The sequence below is a fragment of the Anolis sagrei genome, chromosome 12 (genome assembly GCF_037176765.1).
Source record: "Anolis sagrei isolate rAnoSag1 chromosome 12, rAnoSag1.mat, whole genome shotgun sequence".
Classification (NCBI taxonomy): domain Eukaryota; kingdom Metazoa; phylum Chordata; class Lepidosauria; order Squamata; family Dactyloidae; genus Anolis; species Anolis sagrei.
The window spans coordinates 4,209,506-4,232,514 of record NC_090032.1 but is presented as its reverse complement, the minus strand read 5'-3'; the positions used below and the strand labels follow the sequence as shown (position 1 = coordinate 4,232,514).

General features: G+C 44.1%; 1 protein-coding gene across 1 annotated transcript in view; it reads left to right on the top strand.

Moving 5' to 3' along the window:
* Positions 1–23,009, top strand: part of CGN (cingulin) — a 78,057-nt gene that overhangs the window by 34,077 nt on the left and 20,971 nt on the right. The window contains exons 3-14 of the mRNA XM_060758086.2: positions 83–183; positions 1,926–1,995; positions 5,538–5,630; positions 7,983–8,125; positions 10,060–10,204; positions 11,522–11,734; positions 13,918–14,066; positions 16,024–16,165; positions 17,750–17,962; positions 18,179–18,385; positions 19,515–19,772; positions 21,567–21,737. Of these exons, the coding sequence (XP_060614069.2) occupies positions 83–183; positions 1,926–1,995; positions 5,538–5,630; positions 7,983–8,125; positions 10,060–10,204; positions 11,522–11,734; positions 13,918–14,066; positions 16,024–16,165; positions 17,750–17,962; positions 18,179–18,385; positions 19,515–19,772; positions 21,567–21,737 (1,905 nt within the window). The remainder of the gene's footprint in view (positions 1–82; positions 184–1,925; positions 1,996–5,537; positions 5,631–7,982; positions 8,126–10,059; positions 10,205–11,521; positions 11,735–13,917; positions 14,067–16,023; positions 16,166–17,749; positions 17,963–18,178; positions 18,386–19,514; positions 19,773–21,566; positions 21,738–23,009) is intronic.

Here is a 23,009-nt window from a genome sequence, read left to right as displayed (position 1 = left end):
GGAGACCATCCGTGAATCCCAGGCTCTATTTCAAAGGAGGAGCTGCCCAAACTGCCTCTGAGGTTTCCTTGCCTTCTTGCAGCTGAAGTCCACCCCAGACCTTCTGAAGGACCAGCAAGAAGTATCTCAGCCCGGAAGCAGTGAATATATGAAAGAGCTGATCTACAACATCCTGAAGGAAGGGTGAGTGTCACCTCAAGTCACGGAGGAAAGGAGAGACACTAGTGTTCCTTCATTCATGTTTAACTTGAGATCAGTAACATCAGCCCATTTGTGGCAGGAATGTATTGTTTAAATCACCACACGTGCTCACTTAAGATATGGTGGGGATTTCTCCTTCCTTCCTTCCTTCCTTCCTTCCTTCCTTCCTTCCTTCCTCCCTCCCTCCCTCCCTCCCTCCCTCCCTCCCTCCCTCCCTCCCTCCCTTCCTTCCTTCCTTCCTCTCTTCCTCCCTTCCTTCTTTCCACCCACTCACCCAATTTTCCTTCCACCCATCCAGTGTCCATCCATCCAGCCTTCCTTCCTTCCTTCTTTCCATCCATCAAGTCTTCCTTCCTTCCTTCCTTCCTTCCTTCCTTCCTTCCTTCCTTCCTTCTGTCCGTCCATCTTTCCATCCATGCATGCATGCATCTGTCCATCAGTCCATCCATCCATCCAATTTTCCTTCCACCCATCCAGTCTTCTTTCCTTCCATCCATCCATCCAATCTTTCTTCCTTCCCTTCTTTTCTTTCTTTCTTTCTTTCTTTCTTTCTTTCTATCCATCCATCCATCCATCCAGTCTTCCTTCCTTCCTTCCTTCTTTCTATCCACCCACCCAATTTACCTTCCATCCATCAAGTCTTCCTTCCTTCGTTTGTCTGTCCGTCCATCCATCTTTCCATCCATGCATGCATGCATCAGTCCATTGGTCCATCCATCCATCCATCCAATTTTCCTTCCACCCATCCAGTCTTCCTCCTTTCCTTCCATGCATCCATCCAGTCTTCCTTCCTTCCTTCCTTCCTTCTTTCTTCCTTCCTTCCTTCTTTCTATCCACCCACCCACCCAATTTACCTTCCATCCATCAAGTCTTCCTTCCTTCCATCTGTCTGTCTGTCTTTCCATCCATGCATGCATCCATCTGTCCGTTGCTCCATCCATCCATCCAATTTTCCTTCCACCCATCCATTCACCCATTCATCCATCTATCCTTCCTTCTTTCTTTCCATCAATCCGTCCATCCATCCAATTTTCCTTCCTTCTATCCAGTCTTCCTTCCTTCCTTCCTACCCTCCTTCTTTCTTTCCATCCTTCCATCCACCCACCCAATTTTCCTTCCATCCATCCATCCATCTTTCTTTCCATGCATGCATGCATCCATTCATCGGTCCATCCAATTTTCCTTCCATCCATCCGTCCATCAATTCATCCATCTTTCCATCCATCCATCCAATTTTCCTTCCACCCACCCATCCCGTCTTCCTTCCTTCCACCCATCCACCTATCCACTCATCTAGCCTTCCTTCCTTCCATCCCGTCTTCCACCCATCCCTCCTCGCACCCTCAGACACACCCATTTAAATATAGTTCTCTTGCTATCTGATTGCAGTCAGTCAGGTTAGAGGTGCTAAATATAGGAGACGGACTTGCATTCTTCTTTGACAAGCATTGAAAGGCCCTCCTGCTAGATCAACAGACTAACAAACACACACTCTGCTCTCTTTTGCAAAGTGTCTCTGTTCTCAGTCACAACGAGAAGTAATCAAAACAGATGTGATAAGTTGACCCGTTCCCAGGTTTGCTTCCATCCTTGAGTGACATAAATGTCGACCCAGTTGCACCAAATCAAGCTTATTGTGTGTTTGACATGGGTGAGGAGGAGTGCAGAGAGCGACGGAGGGGCTTCGAAGGGGAGTTCAGCCGGTCTCTTTTGTCCTCCCGCAGAAGCACCGAGAGTGATGCGGCGATGAAGAGGAAGACCAACCTCGTCTTTGAGAAAATGGAAGCATTCACTGTAAGTCCCAGGGTGAGCTCCCACTGTTAGCCCCAGCTTCTTCGAAAAGATGCAAATGTGATTAGATCAATATGTACTGCTTTGGCGGGAAGGTAAGGGCGCTCCATGCAGTCATGCTGGCCACATGACCTTGGAGGTGTCTATGGAAAACACCGGCTCTTCGGCTTCGAAATGGAGATGAGCACCAGAGTCCCCGAGTAGGAATTGACTAGACTTAATGTCAAGGGGGAACTTTTGCCTTTACTTAAATGTCTCGCTTGGAGGACCTAGAGATTTATTTGTCCCCTGCTCTTTTTATTTATTTATTTATTTGCTTTATTTTGATCGACATGTAAACTTTTCTCCCCTCGGAGATTAGATTTGTTGTCCACAGACAACTCCAAGGCTTTGCGACCCCTCCGAAATGGCCAAACGACCCCCTTGGGGGTTGCGACCCCCATGTTGAGAACCGCTGATGTAGAGAAAAGCCATATGGATTAGTTTAGTGGAGCCATTCCAAGCTCAGAATATATTTATGATCTCTGCACGCAAAGGAACCAACAAATGGGTTCAAATGACAGGAAAGGAGATTCCACCTGAACGCCTGCTGGTAAGAAGAGCTGTTCAACAGTGGAACTCTCTGCCTTGGAGTCTGTGGGTGCTTTGAAACAGTTTCTGGATGGCCATCTGCTGGGAGTGCTTTGATGGGGTTTTTCCTGCCTGGCAGAATGGGATTGGACTAGATGGCCCGTGTGGGGGTCTCTTCCTACTCTGTGATTGTAAGAATCCCATATATTTTGGGCACCCATGTTTTCCTCTTCGGCTTCCTATTCCTCCGAGTTTTCCGAGGGAGATGACAGGGCGCTGCATTGCATGTGGCACACGGCGGAGTCCGGCGGCTGGAGGGCAGGCAGAGAGGACGTCCGAGGCCCCGGGCAGGAGAGGGACGCTGACGCAGGCTTCGCTTCCAAGTCTGGAGGGATGGAAGAGACACGCTGGGGAGGGACGTTCCCCCGGAGCTGGCTTGCAGGGAGATCAAGAGGGACCTTTGGAAACAGCAGGGAAGGAGAGCCAGTGCAGGATCGGATGAGAAATCCTCCATCGCTTTGGAGCTTTGCAAAACGTTCCTCCCACAACACAATAGATCCAGTCGTAGTTAACACATTCATGGAAAAAAATAGGACTCCTAAAGATAGAAAAGGTCCCCAAGGGCCATCCAGTCCAATCACTTTGCAGAAAGGCACGGTCAAAACCCTCCTGACAGATGGCCATCCAGTTCAAAAGCCCCCAGAGGAGACTCCACTGGACTGCAAGGCAGTTTATACTTCACTAGAGTTGCATGAGTTCCTAAAAGGTCATCTAGTTCAACCCAGTTCAAAAGCCTCCATTGGATTGCCAGGTAGTCTATACTTCACTAGAGTTGGATGAGAACCTCAAAGGTAATCTAGTCCAACCCTCATCGGTGAGACAGGAAGGTACAGTCAAAACCCTCCTGACAGATAGCCATCCAGCCTCAGTTCAAAAGCCTCCAGAGAAGGAAGACGCCACTAGAGTTGGATGAGATCCCCAAAAGGGCATGTAGTCCAACCCTCATTGGCAAGACAAGAAGGCACAGTCAAAACCCTCCTGACAGATGGACATCCAGTTCAAAAGCCTCCATTGGATTGCCAGGTAGTCTATACTTCACTAGAGTTGGATGAGATCCTCAAAGGGCATCTACTCTAACCCCCATCAATCAGGCAGGAAAGCACAGTCAAAACCTTCCTGACAGATGGTCATCCAGCCTCAGTTCGAAAGCCTCCAGAGAAAGAGACTCCATTGGATTGGCAGACAGTCTATGCTTCACTGGAGTTGGATGAGATCCCCAAAGGTCATCTAGTCCAACCCTCATCGGTGAGACAAGAAGGCACAGTCAAAACTCTCCCAACAGATGGCCATCCAGCCTCAGTTCAAAAGCCTCCATTGGATTGCCAGGTAGTCTATACTTCACTAGAATTGGATGAGATCCTCAAAGGGCATCTAGTCCAACCCTCATCAGCAAGACAGGAAGGCACAGTCAAAATCCTCCTGACAGATGGTCATCCATTTAGAAACAACCAGAAAAGGAGACTCCACTGGACTGACAGGCAGTTTATACTTCACTAGAGTTGGGTGAGATCCCCAAAGGGCATCTAGTCCAACCCTCATCGGCAAGACAGGAAGGCGCAGTCAAAACCCTCCCAACAGATGGACATCCAGTTCAAAAGCCTCTATTGCCAGGTATACTATACTTCACTAGAGTTGGGTGAGATCCTCAACGGGCATCTAGTCCAACCCACATCGGCGAGAGAGGAAGGCACAGTCAAAACCCTCCTGACAGAGGGACATCCAGTTCAAAAGCCTCCAGAGAAGGAGACTCCATTGGATTGCCAGGCAGTCTATGCTGCACTATAGTTGGATGAGATCCCCAAAGGGCATCTAGTCCAACCCTCATTGGTGAGACAGGAAGGAACAGTCAAAACCCTCCCAACAGATGGCCATCCAGTTCAAAAGCCTCCATTGGATTGCCAGGTAGTCTATACTTCACTAGAGTTGGGTGAGATCCTCAAAGGGCATCTAGTCCAACCCTCATCAGCAAGACAGGAAGGCACAGTCAAAACCCTCCTGACAGATGGTCATCCATTTAGAAACAACCAGAAAAGGAGGCTCCACTGGACTGACAGGCAGTTTATACTTAACTAGAGTTGGGTGAGATTCCCAAAAGGCATCTAGTCCAACCCTCATTGGCAAGACAGGAAGGCGCAGTCAAAACCCTCTTGACAGATGGTCATCTAGCCTCAGTTAAGAAGTTTCAATTGGATTGCCAGGCAGTCTATACTTCACTAGAGTTAGGTGAGATTCCCAAAGGGCATCTAGTCCAACCCTCATCGGTGAGACAGAAAGGCACAGTCAAAACCCTCCCAACAGATGGTCATCCAGCCTCAGTTTGAAAGCCTCCAGAGAAGGAGACTCCATTGGATTAGCAGGCAGTCTATGCTTCACTGGAGTTAGATGAGACCCCCAAAGGGCATCTAGTCCAACCTTTATTGGCGAGACAAGAAGGCACAGTCAAAACTGTCCCAATAGATGGCCATCCAGTCTCAATTCAAAAGCCTCCATTGGATTGCCAGGCACTCTATACTTCACTAGAGTTGGATGAGAACCCCAAAAGACATCTAGTCCAACCCTCATCAGCCAGACAGGAAGGCCCAGTCAAAGCCCTCCTGACAGAGGGCCATCCAGCCTCAGTTCAAAAGCCTCCATTGGATTGCCAGGCACTCTATACTTCACTGGGGGTGGATGAGAATCCCAAAGGACATCTAGTCCAACCCTCATCAGTGACACAGGAAGGCTTAAGCGGCTGAGGGGCAACAGGAAAGGGCATGAGGCTGTTAGGAATGATGGGAGTTGGAGTCCAAAACCCCTGGAGGGCCCAAGTTGGCCCAGGCTTGCTTTAGAGTATGAGAATCAGGAGAACAGCGCCTATTGCACCTGATGCACTTTGCATTTTTGTGTGTTTGTTTGCATGTGGGGGGCGATGGCAGGCGGTCCCTTCCGCAGCACCGAACACATCCCAGGCAAACGAATGGAAGCAGAAGGCCGAAGAACTGCAGCGGAAACTGGACAAGCAGACCGAGGCGAGTTTAAGACCTCTTTCCTTTTTGCTGCACCAAACTCTGACTCGGATTTGTTGAATTAAAATATCAGAATCCTAGAATTGGAAGGGACCACCAGAGGCCATGTAGTCCAATCCCATTGGGCCAGGCAAGAAAACACTCTCTCCTTCCTTCCTTCCTTCCTTCCTTCCTTCCTTCCTTCCTTCCTTCCTTCCTTCCTTCCTTCCTTCCTTCCTTCCTTCCTTCCTCTGTTTCCCTCATACACCTTCACCCTCTTTCTTCTCTTCTCTTCCTTTATTTCCCTTCTTTCTCTCTTCCCTTCTTTCTTTCCTTTCCTCCTTTTAATTACTCTTCCCTCCTTCCCTCCTTTTTCTTCCTTCCTTCCTTCCTTCCTTCCTTCCTTCCTTCCTTCCTTCCTTCCTTCCTGTTTCCCTCATACACCTTTTCCCTCTTTTTTCTCTTTTCTCCGTTTCTTCCCCTTCTTTCTCTCTTCTCTTCCTTCCTACTTTCATCCCTTCCTGTTCCTTTCTTTCCTTCCCTCCTGTTTAATTACTCTTCTTTCCCTCCTTTTTCTTTCTCTGCTTCCTTCCTTTCTGTTTCCCTCATCCACCTTCACCTTCTTTCTCCTCTTCTCTCCCTTTCTTTCCCTTCTTTCATCCTTTCCTCTTCCCTTCTTTCTTTCCTTCCCTCCTGTTTAATTACTCTTCCCTCCTTCCCTCCTTTTTCTTTCTCTCCTTCCTTCCTTCCTTCCTTCCTTCCTTCCTTCCTTCCTTCCTTCCTTCCTTCCTTCCTTCCTCTGTTTCCCTCATACACCTTCACCCTCTTTCTTCTCTTTTCTCCCTTTCTTCCCCTTCTTTCTCTCTTCCCTTCCTTTCTACTTTCATCCCTTTCCCTTCCTTCCTTCCTTTCCTTCCCTCCTGTTTAATTACTCTTCTTTCCCTCCTTTTTCTTTCTCTGCTTCCTTCCTTTCTGTTTCCCTCTTACACCTTCACCCTCTTTCTCCTCTTCTCTCCCTTTCTTTCCCTTTTTTCTCTCTGCCTTCCTTCTTTCATCCTTTCCTCTTCTCTTCTTTCTCTCTCTTTCCTTCCTTCCTTTTTCTTTCTCTCCTTCCTTCCTTCCTTCCTTCCTTCCTTCCTTCCTTCCTTCCTTCCTTCCTTCCTCTGTTTCCCTCGTACACCTTCACCCTCTTTCTTCTCTTTTCTCCATTTCTTCCCCTCCTTTCTCTCTCCCTTCCATCCTACTTTCATCCCTTCTTCCTTCCTTTCTTTCTTTCCCTCTTGTTTAATTACTCTTCCTTCCTTCCCTCCTTTTTCTTTCTCTCCTTCCTTCCTTCCTTCCTCGGTTTCCCCCATACACCTTCACCCTCTTCTCTTCCTTTCTTTCCCTTCTTTCTCTCTTCCTTCATTCATTCATCCCTTCCTCTTCCCTTCTTTCCCTTTTCTTTCCTCCTGTTTAATTACCCTTTCTTCCTTCCCTCCTTTTCACAGGAGACATAACGCTTTCATGGGTGTCTATTAAACAACAAGTTATTTACATTAAGGGCAGTTCAGGCAACGTAGCGTTAGAGTGAGATGCTAAGTCTGAGTCCTCTTGTTCCTGGTTCAAGTCAAGCTTTGATTTTGGAAATTTTTAATGTTCCAGTTCATGTACTCCTGTAGAAGTTTTTACTAGTTATATCTTCTTGATGATGGACTTATGCTGTACCTGTGATTTCTGGCTGTTCCTGGACTTTGTCACCTCTGGAACTTGTGAAGAAAATTCACGGGAGACATAATGCTTTCATGGGTGTCTATTAAACAACAAGTTGGATTATTGTTTAGTTATCACCAGGTGCTAAACCTTTTTGGATTATATATTTTCTTTTTTATTTCTGCTATTTTTGTATGTATTTTACAATCAACTCCTTCTTTATATTTGTGGGCTCTTGTGTGATGCCGTGGTCGTAGGTCAGTGATGAGCAACCTTTTGAGCTTGGTGTGTCAAAATTTGCCAAAAACCTGTGCATATCTTGGGTGGGGTGTCAACTTTGAGAAAACAACAACAACCTAATTTTGCAATATTTATAGTTTAAATAAGAAAAATGTATATTCCATGCTGAGTTATGGAGTAAACAATGCTCAAACGTGCAGATGTTAAATTTGTAGAGCCTTGTACAAATTTAAGGATGGAATTAGATTGGCTCTTATAAGGTGTACTTCTCTGCATGCAGCCGCATGTGGCCATGTGTCATCAAAAATAGCCATACGTGTCAGTGCTGACACACGTGTCATACATTCACCATTGTGGCCATAGGTGTTTCCAGGTCTGGAGTTCAATGATCTGATGTCTTCCCTTTTCCTTTGTTTTCTTTTTGTCTTTTTTGGGGTGTTATAGAGGCTGGAGCTTTCCCAGGAGAACCAGCGAAAGGGGGCCCCTCGCAACCTGGAGCTTCGCCTGGAAGAGCTGGAGGAAGAATGCCGCCGGCTGCGGGAAGCCCTTGAGAAGAAGAGCCAGGAGCTCCAGAGCAGTTGGAAAGAGTAGGGGCGCTCTTCTATTTATGTTTACATCTGTCTGGCTGTTGGAGTTCAGCCTGTGATTGTGTTTCAAGATGAGGGTGCTTTGGATGTGTGGAATGATGTCAATGAGGTTCAAGATGAGTTTCAAGATGGCCATAGTTTGGTCAGGGATATTGATGCAGAGAATGACCACGAGATCCCTGTAGTTTCCCAGGAGAATGTCTCTGAGGGGTTTGGGGATGATGATTATAGCTCGGCACTACTGAAATTAATGAGCAAGTAGATCATGAGTTGAGAGATAGATGAGAAGAGTTCAGTCAAAACAGGAGAGCTGTTTTGGGCCCAGGTTGGTACGTGGAAAGTATCTCTCTCTTAGATCTTCAGGAGAGGCCCTCCTTTCACCCCTACCAATCTCACAAGCTCGTCTTGTGGGCACAAGGGAGAGAATCTTCTCCTCTGTGGCTCCCTGACTTTGGAACTCATTACCTGGAGAGATCAGGAAAGCCTTCTCTAGAAACATTCGAAAAGAACCTTAAAACCTGGCTCTTCCGCTGCGCCTTTGGTGAGTAGGTGCACAATATGACATCATTGCACCCCTCAACGCTCTTCCCACTGGAATACACGCCCTCCAAATGGGAAGTTTAGCTTCACAACTATGTATGTTTTTACTAGTTCCCTGTAGATTACTTGCTCCTACTTTAATCTCATTAGACTCTTGGAATTGTTTTTATCCTGTACATGTGGCCCGCCCATTGTTATTGTGACTGTGCCTATTGGAATGTTATTTTATGACTGTGTTTATAATTTTTTTCTTGATGTAATTTGATGGTGTTGTTTATTGTTTATGCTCTGGTTTTATTTTGTTGTAATATGTTGTCTGGGCTTGGTCCCATGTAAGCTGCTCCGAGTCCCCATCGGGGAGATGGTGGCGGGGTATAAATAAAGATAGTTGTTGTTGTTGTTGTGGAAAGGCTTAGGCACTCTGTCAACAGAAAACAAAGCCTCAACTAAAAAGAAACCAGTTTTTGACTGCAAGTGACCTAGCTAACAAGGGGATAAAAGTCTCAAGTGTGGGATGTGTAGTCAGACGAAGCATCATTTAGAATCACGCCAAGTTCTCGTCCTTGTTTTATGGAAATGGAAACCTTGCTTTGAAGTTTCATGCTAAGATATTTCATGTTCATGGTTTTGGATTCCTGGATTTCATGTTTGCTTACCCAAGCCTTGGATCAATGTATTCCTGACTACCTCACTACCTCTGAGGATGCTTGCCATAGATGCAGGCGAAACATCAGGAGAGAATGCCTCTAGAACATGGCCATATAGCCCGAAAAAAACCTACAACAACCCAACTATTCCTGATTTTCTGGATTGCATTGGAGATGTGTGGACTTCGCTTTTACGAACGTTGCTGAAATCTACCTTGGGACTAATTTGTTCCTGCTTATCTTCTTACCTTATTGGATTTACCTATTTCTTTAAAGTGCTTTTTTACTTGGCTGCTTTTTACTTATCTCCAATAAAAGGATTGGTTTTTTTCCCCCTATTCAACGTGTGGTGTTTAAAGTCAAAGGGTTATTCCCCTCTTGAGCCTCCCCAGGTGTGAGAAAGGCAGTATATAAATACTGTAAATAAATAAAATTCCATTCTGGAGTGCAACACTGATCATGTTATTGAAAAAAAAGAGGTGACAGCTCTGGTCATGAATTGATTCTTAGTGCGATCCTCACGCTTTCTGCGGACCTTGTTTGAGTCCCTCATTTTGCTCCTCTGGGTTCTGGATCCAAACCCTACGGTTTCCCAGGGTTTTCCGTATTTGGTTCCCTGGCTTCAGAGTTACAATCGAAGCAAGTCCCAACAAAGGATGTCGGTACTGGAATTAACTTCTGCAGTTTCTGCTGCTTCCTGCTCACATCACAACATTATTCTCCCTCCTCTTTCTTTCCATTCTGCAGATTGAAGGAGGCGAAAGCAGCCAAGGAGGAAACGGAGGCCAAGGTGGCCGACTTGGAAGAGCAGCTGACAGAGATGCAGGAGGCCCTCGACCGCTTCCGGGAGACAAGCGGAGGAAGCGCTCCGGACAGGGACGAGGTGCTGAAAGTGAGCTCAACATGAGACCCGAGATGCTTCAGGGTCTAAAGCTATATACCTTCCTCCTCTTATTTCTCTTTTCTTTCTCTTTCCCACTTTTTCTCCCTTTCCTTTCTTCTTTTCTTCCTTTTTTCTTCCATTATTATTATTATTATTATTATTATTATTATTATTATTATTTTCCTCTCCTCCTTCATACCTGGCTCTCTCTTTTTCCTTTGCTTTTCTATTCTCTCCTCCCTTCCTTCCTTCCTTCCTCCCTTCCTTCCTTCCTTCCTTCCTCCCTTCCTTCCTTCCTTCCTTCCCCTTTGATTTTCTTTCCCTTCTTTTTCTCTTTCCTCCTTTCCTCATGTCATCTTTCTTTTCCAGTGACACCAGAGAGGGCCACTTCACCTAGCAACAGCCACTCCTTCACTTAGCCACAATCAATCCAATGACATCACGGAGGACCACAAAGATATATACATAATTGACTTATAGATTGATAGATAGATAGATATAGATATATAGATATAAGATATATAGATACAGTATATGTATAATAGATAGGTGGAGCCCTCAGTGCCACATCAATTTATTTCTATATTTGTGTGTGTATGTATACATTTGGAGGTGCATAAGTTTGTGTGTGTGTATGTGTATATTCTGTATATGTATATTTCTATATATGTGTGTATGTATATATTTGGGTGTGCATAGGTGTATGTGTATATTTATTTCTATATATGTGTGTGTATAGTTATATGTATATTTCTATATGTGTGTTATGTATACATTTGGATGTGCATAGGTGTGTGTATATATGTGTGTGTGTATATTTATTTCTATATATGTGTGTGTATAGGTTTATATATTTCTATATGTGTGTGTATGTATACATTTGGATGTGCATAGGTGTATGTGTATATATATGTGTGTATGTGTATATTTCTATATATGTGTGTGCATAGGTATGTATATACATATATAATGTGTATATGTATATTTCTATATATATGTGTATACATTTGGGTGTGCATAGCTGTGTGTTCATATGTGTGTGTGTGTATTTCTATATATGTGTGTATAGGTATATGTATATACATATATACAATGTGTATATGTATATTTCTATATATGTGTGTATGTATACATTTGGATGTGCATAGGTGTGTGTTCATATGTGTGTGTGTATATTTCTCTGTATGTGTATAGGTAATATGTATATACATATATATAATGTGTATATGTATATTTCTATATATACGTATGTATACATTTGGATGTGCATAGGTGTGTGTTTATATATGTGTATGTGTATATTTATTTCTATATATGTGTGTATAGGAGCTGCTGGAGACCCAGGAGGCACTGGAGGAGACCCTCGCGGCGAAGCAGAAGGTGGATGAGCACCTGCGTCAGCGTGAACGCGAGCTGACGGCGCTGAAAGGGGCCCTGAAGGAGGAGGTGGCCAACCACGATCGGGAGCTGGATCGGGTCCGGCAGCAGTACCAAGAAGACATGGAGCAGCTGCGGCGCAACATGGAGGATGTCTCGCAGGTGAGCAGGATCGCTCTCCAGTACAGGAGAAGGGAGGAAAGTGAGCGTGGAGTTAGCTGAAGACCCCTCTCCATCATTTACCTTATTTAGTCTGATCTGACACTCCCCTTTTTGACTAAATTGTGGCGGAATGAAAATCACATGTAATTCACATTTTACCAGTCCACATACTGTCTTGCCAGAGAAAGAAAATATGCCATGCAGATATATATACAGTCATGAGAACAGTTGCATTGACTCACACAATGTCCTAAATGGTATTCAGGTGTCCATGTGGAAGATCTTCTTCCAGCAGCTCATGAAGCAAGAACTGTCTCTTTCTTTTTAAGCTCTTGCACAGCCAAAGCCTAAATATGTAACTGTTGCCAAAACTCCCAGGCTCAGCTAGCTTCTTGGACATGGCCCAACCAATCAGCTCCGTGCTTTGCATTTTCAGTTAACACACTCACCAACTGATTTTTTTTACATGCCCTAACATAAATGGCCTCATCAAAATTTGCCATGCAATACCATATTTATTTATTTACAACATTTATATGCCGGCTTACAAGATACATATATATATATATATATATACAATATATTATATTATTAGCATAGTAGAATATCAGTATTATATATTACTGTATTGTTCTATACGACTATTTTGTAATATTATTAGTATAAAAATATAATTATATAAATATATAATTATAATATCGTATTATTAGTATTATATTGTATTACATTATATTTATTTATGTATTTACTTCACTTGTATACCGCCATTCTCAGCCCTAAGGCGACTCATGGCAACAAGGCGAACAATCAAGGCAAAAATTCAATGCGGTATCAACAGGTACTTTAAAATAATTAACACAAAATTATGTTAAGCAATTAACAATCATAGAAGTCGGTCAGTTGGCGTCTCATAACTAGAATCATGATCCAAACTCGTCAGTCGTAGTTCCATTTCCTGAAATTCATTGCACTTTTTATTCAAACGCCTGTTCGAATAACCAAGTCTTCACTCTTCTCCGGAATACCATCAATGAGGGGGGCAATCTGATGTCCGTGGGAAGGGCGTTCCACAGCCGAGGGGCCACCACCGAGAAGGCCCTGTCTCTCGTCCCCGCCAGCCGCACCTGTGATGCAGGCGGGATCGAGAGCAGGGTCTCCCCGGAAGATCTCAAAGTCCTGGTGGGTTCATAGGCAGAGATGCGGTCAGATAGGTAACTTGGGCCAGAACCGTTTAAGGCTTTATAGGCCAACGCCAGCACCTTGAATTGAGCAATATATTGCATTATATTATATTATTAGCATAGTACAATATCAGTATTATATATTACTATATTGTCCTATACCATTATATTGTAATATAATTAGTAATACTACGTAATATAAATATATAATTATAGTGTTATTATTCATATTATATTGTATTACATTATAAATATTATATATATATTATATTATTAACAGTACAATATTAGTATTATATATTATTATATTGGTCTATACCATTATATTGTAATATTATTAGTAATACTACATGTAATATAAATATATAATTATAATATAGTGTTATTATTTATATTATATTGTATCACATTATAATATTATAAATATTATATATATATACGTTATATTATTAGCATAGTACAATATCAGTATTATATATTATTATATTGTTCTATACCATTATATTGTAATATTATTAGTAATACATGTAATATAAATATATAATTATAATATCATATTATTATTAGTATTATATTGTTACATTATAATATTATAAATATTGTATGTATATACAATATATTATAGTACATTATATTATTAACATAGTACAATATCAGTATTATGTATTACTATATTGTTCTATACCATTATATTGTAATATTATTAGTAATATTACATGTAATATAAATATATAAATATAATGTAGTATTATTATTCATATTATATTACATATTTTAAATATTATATGTATATACTATATTATGTTATATTGTATTGTATTATATTATATTATATTATTTTTTATATTATTAGCATAGCACAGGAGACGAGCTGGAAGTGTCCCCTGGCCCCCTCTAACATAGGGATGCCCCTTGGTTTTCTTCTCCCTGCCCAAGCCTGCTTTGTGTGCCTTGGGCATCTTGGAGACCTTCTTGTCCTGAGTGTTGTGCTTTTCCGCTCAGGACCAGGCCAGTCTGGAGGCCGAGCGGCAGAAGATCAACTCGGTGGTGCGGAACCTGCAGCGGGAGTTGGAGGAGAACAGCGAGGAGACGACGCACTGGAAGGAGATGTTCCAGAGAAACAAGGAGGAGCTGCGCAACGCCAAGCAGGAGTGAGGCCATGCTTTATTTATTTATGGTGTCAGAAGCAAATTGGGGGTACAGTTGTGATGTATGAAAAAAATGCAAACAAAGTTAAAAACTTGGCATTATACTTGGAGTGCCTCTGGTGTGGCTGTGAGAAGGTCCTCCATTGTGCATGTGGCAGGGCTCAGACTGCATTGTAGTCAGTAGTTTGTGGTTTGCTCTTCTCCGCACTTGCATGTTGCAGACTCCACTTTGTGGCCCCATTTCTTATGGTTGGCTCTGCATCTCATGGTTGCCAGAGCACAGCCTGTTCAGCACCTTCCAAGCCGCCCAGCCTTCTGTGTGCCCAGGAGGAAGTCTCTCATCCAGTCTTAGCCACTGATAGAGGTTCTGTGTGTTTGAGCCTGCCACTTTTGGACTCTTGCTTGCTGAGGTATTCCGGCAAGTATCTCTGTAGATGTTAGGAAGCTGTTTCTTGATTTAAGATGTTGTGTGCTGGCTGAAATCCGAACAGAGGATGGGCTGGAGATGTCAATGTCTTGCTCCTTTCATTGCTGGCTGCTACTTCCCGATGGATATCAGTTGGTGCAATACTGTATAATTTCTCCAGCGGTGTAGGGTGTAGACATCCTGTGATAATGCACGCATGTCTCATTAAGAGCCACGTCCACTGTTTTGACATGGTGAGATTATTCCACACTGGGCATGCATATTCAGCAGAAGAGTAGCAAAGCGCAAGGGCAGATGCCTTCACTGTGTCTGGTTGTGATCCCCATGTTGTGCCAGTCAGCTTTCAAACGATGCCTTTTACTAGTGCCCATTTTTGCTTGATAGTCAAGCTGTGCTTCTTATAAGTCAGAGCACAGTTCAGAGTGACTCCCGGGTATTTGGGTGCGTTGCAATGCTCCAGTGGGATTCCTTCCCAGGTCATTCTCAGAGCGAGAAATGCTTGTCTGTTCTTAAGGCGAAAAGCACACGTGTGCGTTTTAGATGGATTAGGGATCAGCTGAATTTCCCTGTAATAGGCAGTAAGGGCACCTAGAGCTTCGGAGAGCTTCTGTTCCACCATTTCAAAGCTCCCTCCTTGGGTGGTGATGACACAGTCGTCAGCATCGATGAAGCTCTCTGTCTCTTCTGGAAGTGGCTGGCCATTTGTGTAAATGTCAAACATTAGAAATCAGCTGAGTTTCCCTGTAATATGGAGCAAAAGCACCTAAAGATTCAGAGAGCTTCTGTTCGACCATTTCCAAGCTCCCTTCTCGGGCGGTGATGGAGTGATCGTCAGCATAGATGAAACTCTCTGTCCCTTCTGGCAGTGGCTGGCCATTTGTGTAAATGTTAAACATTAGGAATCAGCTGTTTTTCTCTGTAATAGGCAGTAAGAGCACCTCAAACTTGAGAGAGCTTCTGTTTAGCCATTTCAAAGCTCCCTGCTTGAGTGGTGATGGCATGATCGTCAGCATAGATGAAAGTATATATATGACTCCATTATCAGAGGAAAGGAAGATTAGAAATCAGCTGGTTTTCCCTGTAATAAGCAGTAAGAGCACCTAAAGCTTCAGAGAGCTTCTGTTGAACCATTTCAAAGCTCCCTGCTTGGGTGGTGATGGCCCTATCGTCAGCATAGATTAAACTCTCTGTCCCTTCTGGCAGTGGCTGGTCATTTGTGTAGGTGATTACATAAGGAAAGCCTGGAACCAACTGAGTTCCAGAAGGTGGTAATGATGATGGTAACAGTAACATGATAAAAATATTGATAATGATAATATGATGATGATATATGATGTAAATCATCCCCAGTTTTGTGAAGGAGTGAGAGGCCAACCTGTCTCCAAATGGATTGTCCTTATTTCTCCTTATCTTCATGGCTCGGCTGATTCCTGTTCCGTCTCTCTCTCTCTCTCTCTTTCTCCTTCCTTCCTTCCTTCCTTCCTTCCTTCCTTCCTTCCTTCCTTCCTTCCTTCCTTCCTTCCTTCCTTCCAGGCTGATGCAGGTGAAGGTAGAGCGGGAGGATTTTGAAGAGGAGCTGAAAGAGATGCGCGACCGCTTCAACTCAATGCAGAAGGAGCTGGACCAGGTCCGGAATGATCCCGAGAACGACGGGCAGGCCAGCGCCCTCCGAAAGGTTGGCTTGTTACCATGGACGCGTCCGAATAGTGTTCGTAGCCCACAGAATGTCTCAGCCCCTTTTACTCTCAGTGTGATAAAAACTCAAAAAATACACATTTCGTTACTGTAAATTTATTATTTTTATTATTTCAAATATTTGTACCCCATCCTTCTCTACCCCCGGAGGGGGACTCTGGTGAATAGATCAGAAACACAAAGCAAAACAGAAGAATTGTTCTCCCCTCTATACAACAGACAATATCTCTGGTGAGTCGTCTTTACACGACGATATGCAAACATATAGCAAAATAATACAGACTCTCTACTTAGTTATCAGTAGAATGCCCTTTTAATCAGTTTTAATTAGTTTTTGATTTAATCATTACATGTAATCTCCCCATTGTCACTGTGATTGTGTTTGTTGTAATTTTATATCGTTATACATTCATATGTTTTATGTAGTCATGATATTGTTGTTTATTCAAACTACAAGAGAGGAGATTCCATCTGAACATTAGGAAGAACTTCCTGACTGTGAGAGCCGTTCAGCAGTGGAACTCTCTGCCCCGGAGTGTGGTGGAGGCTCCTTCTTTGGAAGCTTTTAAGCAGAGGCTGGATGGCCATTTGTCAGGGGTGATTTGAATGCAGTATTCCTGCTTCTTGGCAGAATGGGGTTGGACTGGATGGCCCATGAGGTCTCTTCCAACTCTTTGATTCTATGATTCTATGATTGTTTGCGTTTTCGGTTTTATTTTGCTGTAATTTGTTCTTTGGGCTTGGCCTCATGTAAGCCGCCCCGAGTGCCCATTGGGGAGATGGTGGCGGGGGGGTATAAATACAGTTTATTATTATTATTGGAGGGAAGAATAGTAGAGCCAAAGATGAAGTACTTTGGTCACATTATGAAAAGAAAGGAAAGCTTAGAGAAGACAACGATGCTGGGGAAAATGGAAGGAAAAAAGGAAGAGGGGCCGACCAAGGGCAAGATGGATGGATGGTATCCTTGAAGTGACTGGATTGACCTTGAAGGAGCTGGGGGTGGTGACGGTCGACAGGGAGCTCTGGCATGAACTGGTCCATGAAGTCACAAAGAGTCGGAAATGACTGAACGAATGAACAACAACAAAATTATTGTTATTATCTTGCCATAAACAATCAGTTTCCTTGGCACTCCAAACGGAGTCTTCAGCTTCAGGACGCTGCGTAACCTCTCCCAGCAACAGTCAAAGGTTTCTTCAGCTCAAACGAGCCATCAAGCTGAGCCAAATGCAAAGCTCAAAGCTTGCAAACCTAGTGCCTTGTTACATGCTGAATCAGATAACATACCCAATTAAATTGTGGCAACTGTAACAGAAAAGGTTCTCATCCTCCCTGTTACTTAGAAAAAACCTGTTGTAAACCTCTAGTAATAACATGACATCCCAGGAAGGGAGAATGAGTTAGAAATGTCTCAAAGGCTGATTGTTGGGACCCAACCAAATTCATTTTCATTTGCAATATCTCCCAGATATTGGTCAGCCATTCCCATATTTCGGGGGACTCTCCACCGCGATGGGGTGTCTCCCACTCAGGCGTGTCCCCTCTTTTCTCCTCCGCCCAGGAGTTGCGTGAGGTCCGGGACCAGCTTCGAGAGCTGACCCTGGAGAAGCAGGCGCAGGACGAGGTGCGGCGTCAACGCGAGCGGGAGGTGAGCTCCCTGAAGGCGGCCCTCAAGGAGGAGCGCTCCCGCCACGAAGGCGAGGCGGCCGAGATGAAGCGGCAGTTCCAGCAGGACGCCCAGCAGCTCCGGAAGGATTCCGAGGAGGCCTTCAAGGCAAGCGCTTGGGCAGCCGGGCTCAGGGTTCGGCTTTTGCTTTGGTTTGGTACTAACTGTATTTACTAGGGTTGGATAGGTTCGTTCGGAAGAGCCTGAAGGTCCGAGTTTTGATGTTCGAAGCAGTTTTGAACCATGCAGGAAAGGTGGTGGTGGGGATCCAAATTTGAACCACTCACCCTGAACTTCCTTCTTTCTTTCCTGTTGTTTCCACAGGTGAAGGCAGCCCTGGAGGGGGCGAAGGAAGCCACGGAACAAACCAAGAAGGCGGTGGAGACCACTCTGCGGGAGACGCAGGAGGAGAACGACGACCTGCGACGGAGGATCCTGAGCCTGGAGACGCAGGTCAAGGAGTACCGGCACTTTGCGGACAACTGGCAGGGCATCGAGGCCCGGCTGAAGGAGAAGATTGCCAAGATGGAGGTAGAAGCAGAGACACAACTTCCTCTTTCTCTCCTTTCTTCCTTCTTTACCTCTTCCTTCCTTTGCTCTTTGCTTCCATACTTCTTTCTCTCTTTCCTTCTCTCCCTCTTTCTCTCCTTCCTTCCTTCCTTTCTTTATTTCCTTCTCCCCTTCCTTCGCTCTCTCTTCCATTTTTTTCTGTATCGTCATTTAGCTTTTTTGAGTTTTTAAGCCCTTTCTACTGTTTTTTTTGGGGGGTGGGGCTGGTTATGAGTGATGGTCACTTGTTGGTCTGTTAGGGGTGTAGTGTCCAAATGTCATGTCAATTCGTCCAGTGGTTTTTGAGTTATGTTAATCTCACAAACGAACGTCACATTTTTAATGTATTGTCGAAGGCTTTCATAGCTGGAATCACTGGGTTGTTGTAGTTTTTTTCGGGCTATATGGCCATGTTCTAGAGGCATTCTCTCCTGACGTTTCGCCTGCATCTATGGCAAGCATCCTCACTACCTCTGAAAACTTGTTAATTATTGGCAGAAATGTATCCAATTGTCTGGTGATTATGTGTGGGTCACATTATCGCTTTGCTTGGCTATCGGAAGATCTGTGCACGGTGGGTACCCAGGATGCTGATGCCTGAAAAGAAGCGCACAGACTTCTTCTGTGACGGCTTCAGAAAACTTGTTCATTGTTGGCAGAAATGTATCCAATTGTCCGGTGATTATGTGTGGGTCGTATTATTGCTTTGCTTGGCTATTGGAAGATCTGTGCACAATGGGTACCCAGGATTGTTGTAGGTTTTTTCGGGCTATATGGCCATGTTCTAGAGACATTCTCTCCTGACATTTTGCCTGCATCTATGGCAAGCATCCTCAGAGGTAGTGAGGATGCTTGCCATAGATGCAGGTGAAACGTCAGGAGGGAATGCCTCTAGAACATGGCCATAAAGCCCAAAAAAACCTACAACTCATTACATTTTTATTTATATAGATTATTATTATTATTATTATTATTATTATTATTATTATTATTATTATATTGTAATAATATAATTGTCAAGAACCATGTGTGCATGCCTTGGGAATAACGGGGGTTGCGAAGCCTTGCCTTCCCGCCCGCTTCAAGGCCCGCGCGGTGTCCCTTTCCCCAGGGGGACCGCAAGCAGATGGAGGCGTCCCTGGAGGAGGCCTCGGACCAGGAGGAGGAGCTGCTGATGGCCAAGCGCTCGCTGGAGAGCCGCCTGGAAGAGGCCCAGCGTAGCCTCAGCCGCCTCTCCCGGGAGCACCAGGACCTGAGCGCCTCCTTGCACGAAGAGGTCAAGCAGAAGGAGCAGCTCAAGAGGGCCAAGGCCGAGCTGGAGGACGAGAAGCGCCTGCTGGACAAGAGCGTCGCCAAGCTGACCAAAGAGGTGAGCCCTGGGAGCGGTGGGATCCTTGCCACCACCGCTTACATAGCCTTGTTTTGAAATCATGCCTCGCTAAGTGTCTTTTTAGGTAAAAGTAAAGGTTTTCCCCTGACATTAAGTCCAGTTGTGTCCGACTCTGGTGCTCATCTCCATTTCTAACCCGAAGAGCTGGCGTTGTCCGTAAACACCTCCAAGGTCATGTGGCCAGCATGACTGCATGGAGTGCCCTTACCTTCCCACCAAAGCAGTACATATTGTTCTAATCACATTTGCATGTTTTAGAGATGCTAGGTTGGCAGAAGCTGGGGCTAATGGCAGGAGCTCACCCCGCTTCCCAAATTCAAGCCACTGACCTATCAGTCAGCAAATTCAGCAGCTCAGCGGTTTAACCCACTGCACCACCAGGGCTCCTCACACATATAGAAAAAATAAATATATATACACAGATACCTATGCACATCCAAATGTATACATACACACATATATAGAAATATACATATACGTATACACATTGTATATATGTATGCGCATATATATATAGAAATAAATATACAATACACAGATATATACACACACACCTATGCACAAACAAATGTATACATACACACATACAGAATTGAAAAATCGATGACAGATCGCAAGTGTAGACTCTGCAAGGAAGCAGATGAAACAATAGATCACATCCTCAGCTGCTGTAAGAAGATTGCGCAGACAGACTCCAAGCAAAGGCACAACACTGTTGCTCAGATGATCCATTGGAACTTGTGCCACAAAGACCATCTGCCTGCCACAAAGAACTGGTGGGACCACAAGCCGGAAAAAGTTACAGAGAATGAACACATCAAGCTACTCTGGGACTTCCGGATTCAGACAGACAGAGTTTTGGAGCACAATACACCTGATCTCATGATCATGGAAAACAACAAAGTATGGATTGTTGATGTCGCAAGCCCAGGCGACAGCAGGATTGCATAGAAACAACTGGAAAAGCCGACACGATATGAGGATTTAAAAATCGAACTGCAAAGACTCTGGCACAAGCCAGTCAAGGTGGTCCCAGTGGTGATCAGCACACTGGGTGCAGTGCCTAAAGACCTTGGCCTGCACTTAAACACAATTGGCGCTGACAAAATTCCAGCTGCAGAGGCCACACGCGTTATTTGCCAATACATCACACAGTCCTAGACACTTGGGAAGCGTCCAACATGTGATCCAATACTACAGCCAGCAGAGTGTCTGCTGTGGACTCATCTTGTTGTGTTTCTAATAATAATAACAAACTTTTATTTATACCCCCCCCCCCCCACACACACACACACGCACACACCAAGGGGACTCGGGGCGGCTAACATGAGGCCAACCTCAAAAATTACAATAGGCAAAGTAAAATACATACAAAAATACTAACATCAAATAAAAGTAAACAATATCAAAATAATACGATTGGGGTAAACGCAGGATATTACAATAAAACAAAGTAAAATACATATACAGAAAATAACATCAAATGAAATGCAAGCCATAACAAAATAATACGATAGGGTAAACACATGATATGAAGCAAAATAATAAAAGTTGGAGACAATGGGCACAAAGTTTGTGCAGTTTAATAAACTTTTCCCCCCATGTTTTTATGATAGAACCAATTAGGAAATGACACTGATAACCCAAGAACAAAAAATTGTGTCATGTTATGTAATTGGTCACCTTGCACCGGATCATTAAGCATCGAGGGGAGTCGGGTGGGAATGGGAACTTGGGAGCAAGCCTGGCCATTGACCTGGTCTTCCTCTGCAGCTGGACCAGATGGCGCAGGAGTCGCACGGGGCTCTGTCCTCGCTTCAGTCGCAGCTGGAGGAGTACAAGGAGCGCTCCCGCAAGGAGATCACCGACACGCAGAAGCAGGCCAAGGACCGCAACGCCGAAGTGGAGAAGATGCAGTACAACCTGGGGAGACTGCAAGACGAGGTAACAATGGGTGGGAGGGAGGGAACCAAGGCCTTCCTTTGGTCTGTTTTGCAAAACATGGGCTCAGAGCGGGCACAACATAGGATGTTTTGGGAGCTAAAAATCATCGGCACGTGTATTGGCAGGTCCCAAGTTATGAACAAGGTAGGTTCTTTAAAAATGTAATTCTAATGATGTTGCTTGTTGTTTATGTTTTGGTTTTATTTTGCTGTAATATGTTGTCCAGGCTTGGCCTCATGTAAGCCGCTCCGAGTCCCCATCGGGGAGATGGTGGCAGGGTATAAATAAAGATTATTATTATTATTATTATTATTATTATTATTATTATTATCTTGCCATAAACAATCAGTTTCCTTGGCATTCCAAAGGGATTCAGCTTCAGGAGCTGCGTAACCACTCCCAGCAACAGGAAAATGAATCAAATAAAAACAAAAAAAGCCGCACCGAGTCCCTTGGGGAGATGGTAGTGGGGTACAAATAAAGTATTATTATTATTAGTATTATTATTATTATTATGAAACAGAAAAAAGATAATATTAAGATGGTATAGAACCCCTGAACAACTGGCTTATATGGTAAAAGGAAAGAATTCGAAGTGTTGGCATTGTAATAAAGAAAAAGGTACTTATTCACATATGTGGTGGGAGTGTTCTGAAATAAAAAAAATACAAGGAAAAATTCAGGAGATATTCCAGATAAAAATTCAAATTAATAATGATTTGCTACTATAGGGAGTATTGAATCATCCAAGTATAAAAACCAATTGCCAGGAGTTATTTAAGGTAACAATAGGAGCAGCCTATGCGGTGATCGCTAGAGGATGGAAAGACAAATCGAAATGGATGTTAACTAATTGGAATGATTATATGTATGATCAAGTGCTGTTAGACATTGCGGGAATTATGACTAAGCAAGCACCAAGAATGGACAGAGAGGACCTTCTCTCACTCCCACCCCCTTCGCAAGTGCGACTTGTGCGGACGGCAGAGAGGGCCTTCTCTGTGGTGGCCCCTTGGCTCCCCAGCAAAATTAGACAAGCCCCCACCCTGGCAGTTTTCAAGAAGAGCCTGAAAACTTGACTGTTCCAGTGTGCCTTCAAGGAATGAATGAACAGTAATCCCCTGTACTGATCAATCCCTGCAGAAATGCCCTCGGAAGCACTTTATTTTCTCTGTTAGTGCCATCAAATCCTTTTTCGTCCCTTGGACCCACCTATCCAGACACATTATATTGCCCTCTCCCCCAGTGTTTTTAAACTTTTAATCCTTGCAA